This window comes from Eutrigla gurnardus (genome assembly GCF_963514095.1).
Source record: "Eutrigla gurnardus genome assembly, chromosome: 14".
Classification (NCBI taxonomy): domain Eukaryota; kingdom Metazoa; phylum Chordata; class Actinopteri; order Perciformes; family Triglidae; genus Eutrigla; species Eutrigla gurnardus.
The window spans coordinates 8,900,177-8,909,438 of record NC_139937.1 but is presented as its reverse complement, the minus strand read 5'-3'; the positions used below and the strand labels follow the sequence as shown (position 1 = coordinate 8,909,438).

General features: G+C 40.8%; 1 protein-coding gene across 1 annotated transcript; it reads right to left on the bottom strand.

The window, feature by feature from the left end:
* Positions 1-6,593, bottom strand: nrsn1 (neurensin 1). Its single transcript, XM_084026744.1, has 6 exons — positions 6,461-6,593; positions 3,282-3,400; positions 2,945-3,037; positions 2,742-2,860; positions 2,297-2,484; positions 1-2,159 (listed from the first exon to the last, which is right to left on the bottom strand). The coding sequence occupies exons 2-6, from the start codon at positions 3,378-3,380 to the stop codon at positions 2,056-2,058; spliced, it is 603 nt and encodes a 200-aa protein (XP_083882870.1). The 5' UTR covers positions 3,381-3,400; positions 6,461-6,593; the 3' UTR covers positions 1-2,055.
* Between the last annotated feature and the right edge of the window lie 2,669 nt (positions 6,594-9,262).

Sequence of the window (9,262 nt, the reverse complement as noted above, 5' to 3'; positions counted from 1 at the left end):
TTTTCTTTTTTTTATTCTGTTTTCAGCTTGAGAGTGATCGTTTAAATTCCTTGAACATGTCTCAATGATTAGTATGTAGTTCTTCATAGTTATAGCTATATGTTTGTGTTGTGTCTGAGACCAAATGTGTGGACAGAATAGAACAGAGGTTGTGGGATATTATAGGTCAATCTACATGAACATAGGTAGCCAACACAGCAATAGCTTATATCATATATGTCTACATATCAGTATATAAACATATGTTATTGTATCTTGTATCTAACATTGATTTGAAGAGGATGATTTGTTTGTTGACCCACAGCAGGAGGCATGGAGTTGGATGGCACTTGGACTGTGACTACTACAAAAACATTGGTCTAAGCAATTAAAATGAAAAGGCAGATTTGTTACAGTATTGTATCTGTGTGCAATGAATTCAAAACAAGAAGCAACAACAAACAATGTAAAGTGGCATGGTCACAATATTCAAAATATATACATTAAAATACATATAGACACAACATTGTTTTTAAAAAGCAGCAAAACATGACTATTACCAGCGTATTGTGCTTGTGAGTTAAAGTTATAGCACATGTGATTGCCCATAAAAAAATAAAATTAAAATCTGCTTCATGTTCAGTTCTGTTTCTCATATGCAAATTAATATGGAACCAGTTGATAAAAGAAATCTCTGATGATCCACATGTGCCGTACGATGTTCAGCTTCCTGCATAACGTAGTTTCAAGTGTTGTTTGTGAGCACAGGAAGGCGGTTGTTGTGTCCACAAGCATCTGTGGATCCAGACAGACTGTAAACAGGGAGCGCTGTCAAACGTGATGTAGCTGCTGTGATCTAACTGGAGAGCTGAATGTGCTCTCTTTACGCCCCTGCTATGTTACCTAATCCGTCACGTTGCTTGTCTGATTCGGTGTGCCCTTGCTCCGTCTTCATGCACCTGCGCATTTTTCCTTTCTTTTTTAACCAACTTATGACTGCTTGTGTTTGTCACAGGGAAAGAAGGAAGGGGGTTGGGGCGCATGGGTAATGAAGTGTTTAGGAAACAAAGACGATCATTTCTGAAAGAAAGGAGGCGTGATGAATGCCTTATTTGTATTATCTAGAAAGAAGTCTGCTTGATTATGAGTTTTTTTTTTGTTTGTTTTTTTCGCATGATCCGTCCGGTTCAATGTACCTTTCATCAGTCTGTCTGGTCTTGTCTATCGATTCCTGTCTGAAGATTCATTGAAGGAGACAAGGTCAGAGGCCTAATAAGACAGATAGAAAATGTCAGTGTGAAATCTACCCTGAAGGTCTGTTCTAATCGGTGTTTGTACTCTTGGCTTGTTGTTGCACGCAAACATAACTTTAAAGAAGTCTTCAGCCGCAGTAAAGCATATGTACTCGTATTGTGCGTTTGTAATTGACAGCTCTCACTGAGTGTTGCTATGAAGGTGCGCCGCATACGTACACACAGTACACGCAAAGTAATGTGCACATGGAAACACTCATCCATGATGTCCTTTCAGACACTAAAGGCAGAGATAACCGTTCTTGTGTTCGGTGCTTTGATCATTGTCTGGCAATGGGGGCCAATCACCAATAACTTCAAACAGCGCTGCATCTGCTGCTCCACACCCTCCAGCAATAACAGAATCCAATTTTTACAAAACGCGAATCCTCACGACAGGAAAAATACTCAGTTGAAGCTGGGTTTTTGTTGTTTTTCGGCAGCTGTGTTCTATTGATTCTTTTCCCTGGTTTGTTTCCTGGGAAGGGCTCAAGACCTGCGTGTGCTTTGTCAGATCGCTATGTGTTTCATACAACTGGTGTTCCGACAGACGGCTTAAACTTTACTCGGCTATATGAACGCTGCACCTGCGTGACCTCAAAATCAAGCTTTAACGTCAAACACGGCAAATAAAGATGAAGAACCAATACTTTTAGCTATGAAAGCCGACCTTTCGAAAGAGAAAAGATGAACGAGCGATCCCGCACAAGTGTTCACACACGCATAGTCCGCACACTAAATCAATCACACACTTTTTCACTTTCTGCCTTCATCTGGACTTCTGTCAGGTCTCCGACTTCGTGGCCACCGGCTGGATGTTCTGGACTTTGGAAAGTGTGGCTGGCACTTTTCCCTCTCCGGGGGTCGGTGCTCTCATTATGGGGGTACCTACGACCAAAGCAGTTCTATTATGTGGATTATTCATACAAAGCAGATTAAAATAAACAACAGCTCTTTCAGTCACTCCTTGGCTTTTTTAACCTCCATAATGTGGCATTATTAGACAGCCGAGAGTGAAACCTTACCAACTGTCGCGTGCCGGTTTGCCAATCTCTCCTTAAACTTCTGCTGCAGGTACAGTTCTTCTTTGGAGTAGCTTTTGGCAAAGGCAGACAACAGGAGACCCACAGCCATGGAGGTTCCTCCCACACAGAACAACACAGCGCCAGTCAGCTTGCAAACATCCAGGGCGCGGTTGAAACTGACAGCATGGCTGTTCAAGAAAATTCAAATTAGTTTTACACATTGATTAGGAGTGTAAAATCAATATTTGTGCCAACAATAACTGTGAAAAACATTATTTTCCTATGTTGTCACTGATTCTACAGCACATGCATTCCACTAAAACAATGTGCTGTCCGTTTTGATCATGTGATGGAAGAAAATGAAATAAGTATTTCAACTTTTAATGCTGTAATAACTATGTGAGGATATTAATGATTACATTAACTCCCTGTATAGTTCTTATACCTGTCAACAAAAAGCAGATCGTCCTCGCCGAATGCCTCGATCCTGGCTGGAGTGGCATAACCCACCAAAACAACAATGAAGCCCGTGAGTAAGATCAGGGAGCCGAACGTGAGACAGACCTGGCGGGGGGGAAGTGAAGACTGCATCATGTCTACCAAAATCACAGCAGGTGAGATGTACTGGAGCATTAAGATTAAACTCACCTTCCAGAGTAAAGAGCTCCACCTGCTAGGCGATCTCTGAATCTGAAAATCTTCATCACGTTCCCAGATGGAAGCCGTGCACTCCTCATAAAACTGGAGAAGAGATCAGAGAGATATGTTCTCCATTATAAATATGGAAACGGAAACCTGTGCGAGATATCAAGATCTATAACCCTTAGTTTAAAAAAAGAAGAAAGTAAAGTGATTACACTATGAGCCTGGGTAGATAAAGGGGTTTGTGATAGAAGATAACATTTGAAACGTGTAGAAGTATTCTAGTGTGTGTGTGCGTGTGTGTGTGTGTGTGTGTGTGTGCGTGTGTGTGTGTGTGTTGTACCTGGTGTAGGTAGGAGCGGACTCCATACTGCTGGCAGTTCCCGTTGGCTTGAGCTTGTTCACCATACTCCGACCCACAGATCTCTGAGCATGAAGTCATCCTTCACATCTGTCAACCTGCTTGAGCACACACACACACACACACACACACACACACACACACACACACACACACACACACACACACACACACACACACACACACACACAGGCATACATGCATGAATGCACCTATGAAACCACCCACACAGTTTGTGGACAAACTCTCTCTGGCCTTTACTGATGCTTTAACATGCACACAAAGATATATGCAGGGCGTTTATGGACTCGTACACACAAGCATATACCCTCACACACAGTAGCAGAACATTATGTAACACTGTGCTGAAGACATGGGTGCCTTAGAACATTGAGATTAATGGTGCATTCTACTTGTCTGCTCTTATTAAATAAGCCAAATGTTGCATCTGCCCTCCTTTAAATGTAATATAATGTCAGCTGAATACAGCCGGTGCCTTCTTCTCTTTTTATATTGCATTTCATGCAACAATATTAACATCAACACCATTCTTTTGCACTGTGCATCAAACATTATGTAATATATTTTAATATATTTTGCAGTTTACAAGCTGTTACAGAGGATATAAAGGACGAACTGTATGAGGTTTGTCATGCTTTGGAGCGATAATATCAGGTTTGCCAACCATGTAAGAAAAAAACAAACATTTCCACGTAAATGAATATATATCATAGTGCATGTAATGTTATATGTGCTATCAAACATAGATATGGTAGATTGGGTATATATAAATGTTTAATGGATCAATAGTGCACTCTAGAAAATAACTACTTTCAAACATTTTACATAAAGAGCATTCAGGGAATCTAAGTAGCCATTTTGTTGCAGCTTACATTAAATCATATATTATACCTGTTATGCTTTTTGTCTTATCCTTTTTTCTGTTGCTATCAAAAGAAAACTGTTGCATCCTGATCAAACAAATGGCATCAAACGACAGGAAAAGAGATGTGCTAGTAAACTACAGTATGTTTAACACACTTGCAATTCCCTCCGAATCTATTTGAGATCTGGAGGTATTTCACAGCCCAGTGCGTCCATGCAAACATAACACTGTTTGTAATCAATGCCCAAAGAAGTTAAAACTAATGAACATCCCAGAAACACATTCATTTACAATATGTTATGCCTCAAAAGCAGCCTGCTCTTATGATACATGTAGCAAATGGATGAGGAACATGCCCTAACAAAGCAGCTCTCTTACTGATGTTACTTAATGGTCTTTGTGGTTCATTTGCATGGGAATGCAAATGAACTGTTGGGTGATTACACACCGTTCAAGAAAAGCATTAACTGTTGTTGACTTCAATTCACTAGGGAAAACATTTGGGCTTGTGTGGGGACACTTTTTGGTAAAGAGTATATCTATTAGTTAATCCTATTTCACAAGGTGAGATTCAAATGTGTAAACAGTATTTGTGTTAAGTATTGATGGCTGTTCAGTGATATTAAGGATATGTGAGGGATGTAAGCATAAAAGAGCACATTTGACCTCTAGACCGCACATATTTCAGTTCACCACTGACAGCTGTACCTTCACATGTATAGTATGCATGCATTCTCAATCTAAACCCCCAAATCACAAATTGCCCTAAAAAAGGTTTACCAATCTGTGATGCATAGCATACTTGTAAATCACCCTCTATCCTGATACCCTTGATTGAGGCTTGGCCTCTTTCATTAGACACACAACACTGGCTAGACACAGCTTATGAGTTGTCATGCTATTCTGCAGACTGTCTCCGTTCAGAAATGGATGTTCAGAAATGTGCAGAAGAGGTTCACTTCCATGAATTCACACGATGAGCGGAATGCTGGATTACGATGAGACACGGTGTTCCCTGGTATCCTCGTGTTAATCATATTACTGCTTAATTTGGATCTACTGAGGACTGTCATGAACATCTTGCTCTGCCCAGATGCTGTCTCTCTATCCATATCTGCATAGACATTTTAAATATTCATCATCCAACCAAATAATGAAAAATGCAAAATATGGAAATTAGAGAAATGGCTGATTAGGAACTGCATGTTTGAGAGACTCCATTGAGGCTTAATCTATTCTCATTCAGACATTAAACTCCAATGTGAAACACGTGTAGTTAGGTATCAAATTGTATTTTAATTTACAACTACGTTTTTTTTTTTAAAGCAACATTTGCTTTACTGCTTGAAGGTTTAATCACCATTGACCTTACATAGTCCAGGGCAACATTCAAGCATATGCATGAAACACTCATGCAACCAACGGAAATGGCCCAAACCGACTTACAAATACGATGTATTATATAATAGTTGATTGACTGAATGAGGTGACCGCAACAATGCAATACACCGACTGTGGCTAAAACAACACGACCAAAACAAATTCAGACGAGCTAAAAGATCGCAGATGTACAGCGTGTCTGGGAGGACAACACACAAACAAAAAACACCTCCACGCATCTCTCAAAGCAGAACTAATCAATACAATAACGAAAGTGAAGATGTAAAATGGCCAGATGTAGCGGTGACCCTGCCTACGAGACGTCCTATCTCCCCGTTGGACCGGGAGCTGTCCGTGGTGCTGAACGCCATTATTACTATCGAGCCCTCAGCCCAGCAGGAAAACACGCAGACGTCATATGTGACGCCAGTCTGCAAACAGACCACATCCCAACCCCCACGAGACACAAATAGACACTCAGCACGCGTTTCAATATAACTTAGAAGAGCGGACAACGACTAAATCAGGTCGACCGACGTCTTTACCGCCTGAAACCCGTCACCTAACATCAATCTGTCGCTAGTGCAAGCTTCGGGTTAAAGTTTGATTCCATCTGATTAGGATAGCAACGCCCAGAACGCTCAGGGGTTCGTTTAGAAAGCAGCGGATAGGTGAAAGGTGACCACACAAAGTTTGACAAACAACCATTTTCTTCGACATTTTCCGCACATGAAGGCTTACTTCCAGATGTGCAAGATCATATCGCGTGCAAGGACGACTCCGAGTCTATGCAATTTGCAATTTGATTTCCCGATATGTTATTTGCAAAATCAACGTTGTATCAAGCTCTGTAAATACAGGAATAACATTGAAAATCACTGAAATTGCTATTTACCTGTCATTACCAGCTCGGAGGGTGATCACTCGCTGCTGCTCCCTCAGCCGGGTCCCATCACTCTACGGTCACCTCTCTCTCTCTCTCTCTCTCTCTCTCTCTCTCTCTCTCTCTCTCTCTCTCTCTCTCTCTCTCTCTCTCTCTCTGTTTTTCCGTCGATGATTCAGATTTTCACACTGCCTACTGCGCATGCGTCACATCCATGACAATATATGATTCACTGGCGAATATAAATAGCCAGGCAGGAGGCTTGGAAGGGCTACCTGAACAGAAAGACATCCATTCAAGATGAATCATTCATAGTTCGATGGATTAATGAATGGATGGATGGATGGATGGATGGATGGATGGATGGATGGATGGATGGATGGATGGATGGATGGATGGATGGGTGGATGGATGGATAGGTGGATAGATGGATAGGTGGATAGAGTGACAGATCTCTCATATTATAGAATACTTGCTATTCTAATATGCATTCCTCTTCACCCATATGTAGCCTACATGTTTGAGCACATACAACCACTAGCTCAAAATATATTACACACTGCCTCAATGGGATGTTATGTCAGCCACAGAAACACTACGAAGACCTACGGAGCTGCATCAAAATACACAGCATGCACACAATAATGCAGAATGCACCGCACCAATACCAGGCACATTCCAGTAGTCTATTTTTAGTCCTTCCAATGACGTACACTATTGAAAGACGTGTTAATCACCATCTCAGTGTTCTTCTCAATGGAAGGAAGACTTAAAAGGATGAGCTGCATCACGACTCAAGTACGACGGTTTAATAAAGGATGCCGTCAGACAAACTCAGCACATCAGAGAAACCTTTTCCTTTTCAGCTTTGGGTAATGTGTGGCCAACCATTAGGTTCATAGGAGTGTAGAATGAGCCTTGATGATATCATTGACCTTGAACATCGTGTACAGCCAGTTGGAAATGACCAAGAGGTGAAGTGATAAACCCTGGTATCATTTCAGATTTTCAGAAAGAAAACCTCCGTACAAAAACACATTGTGTGCAATGAATGAAAGTAGTGATAGTCCTAAAGAAAGATCTCTGAGGTGTTGACTAAGATAACATGAGTGAAACCTACTGCCGCCATGATAGTGATCTTACAGATATTTAAAGAGAAGAGATGCTGTTATGTCACATTGGAGATGTCGTGTAGCTTTGTGCTTCAAACATTTTCACTTTGCTTGTATGAGAACAGTTGTCATTTCATTCAAGTTATATATACATGTTTTTGTTTATTTGTTTGTTTAAATGTAAGGTTAATATGGGGAATTACATTTATTGTAACTATACAACATATTGCATTCTCTATAATATATGGTAGCCTTGACTTTACCTACTAAGTCAACACCATTGGGTTACCGGTAATGCCATTGGTGAGGATTCCCTGCATTTTTACCGAATTTGCAATAGCTTAAGTGGTATGCCCACACGTGTTGTACTGCCTATGAAACACTTACAGATGATGATATGCGACGCTGGAGACCCATCCAGCTTTTGTCTGTTGTATGTTGTTATACGGCTTGGAATAGCACAACACAAAAGTACAATACGGATGAACAAATTAACTAATTACGAACTGCTGAAGGCACACGAGTGATGACAAAAGCAGCTCCCCGTCTCTCATTTTAATACAATGTTAAATCAGAATTCACCTGTTTGTGAACAGCCTTTTAAAAGTTATTGTTTGTTATTGTTATCTTGAGTCGTTTCACGCTGTGTTTTTTTAAGACATCCTATAATACCTCCCACAGCATCCGCTTAACAACTGCAAATACATTCACACCATGTTGTGCATGCGTGCAGAAACACAACCACTTACAGTGGACAATTATGTTTCACTAAGGCCTATGCAGCTCACCTTTTATAGTTATTTGCATGTTTCTTTTTTTTCTTTGCTAAATCCACTGTGTTTGTGAGAGCTGCTTTCAGAACAGAAGAACTGATGGACATTTTCCAGTCCCATTTCTAAGATCAATTAGAAGTGATACATTATGAGTAATTATCTTATAAACTTATGGATGCCTCATTAAACCAAAAACTAAAAAGGTTCATTTCTATTTTTTTTATGATATAATCTGTGCTTCCACATCATACAATGACTTGTGTGCATTCATTCTATCACATTGCAGTATACTAATGGACTTTTTGTTGGGAAGAAAATGTTCTGTCATCTCTCACTCTCTCTCTATCTCTCTCTCACACACACACTCTCTCTCACCCTCTCTCTCTTTCTCTCTCAGTCTGTGTACACGCTGAGCATCTCGGAGCGGAGAGAGGCGGTTTCTATGGCGACGTGAAAAGGTCACCTTCAGGAAGTTCTCTGTGAGCGTGTGCAGAATGCCAGTTGGGTAATCAGGCTTCCTGTAATGACTGATAACAGACCACAGCTCATTAGAGAGAAAGACGGGGGTGGGGGGATGGGGGGGCTGGGGGGGCTGGGGGGATTGAGAGACATTATTCGTCATAGAGCAGAGAAACAATTGACCATTTGTACTAATGGTATTGCACAGTTTTATGTGAAATGCAATGCACACACTTTATAAGTGATAGAAATAAGCAGAAGAAGTGAAGCAGCCAAGCAGACATCGCTTTGGACTAAGCTACTAGTGTCTGCTGTCCCCACTTAGTCAGGTGGATTATTATGCTGTTCCTAGGCTACACACATGAAAGAAAAAAAGACATGTATCTGCTCAAATGTCTGTAAAGATGTCCACATTTGCTTGGCTTGCCAGTGATATTGAATGAACAAGAATACTTTACTGGCATGTAGGG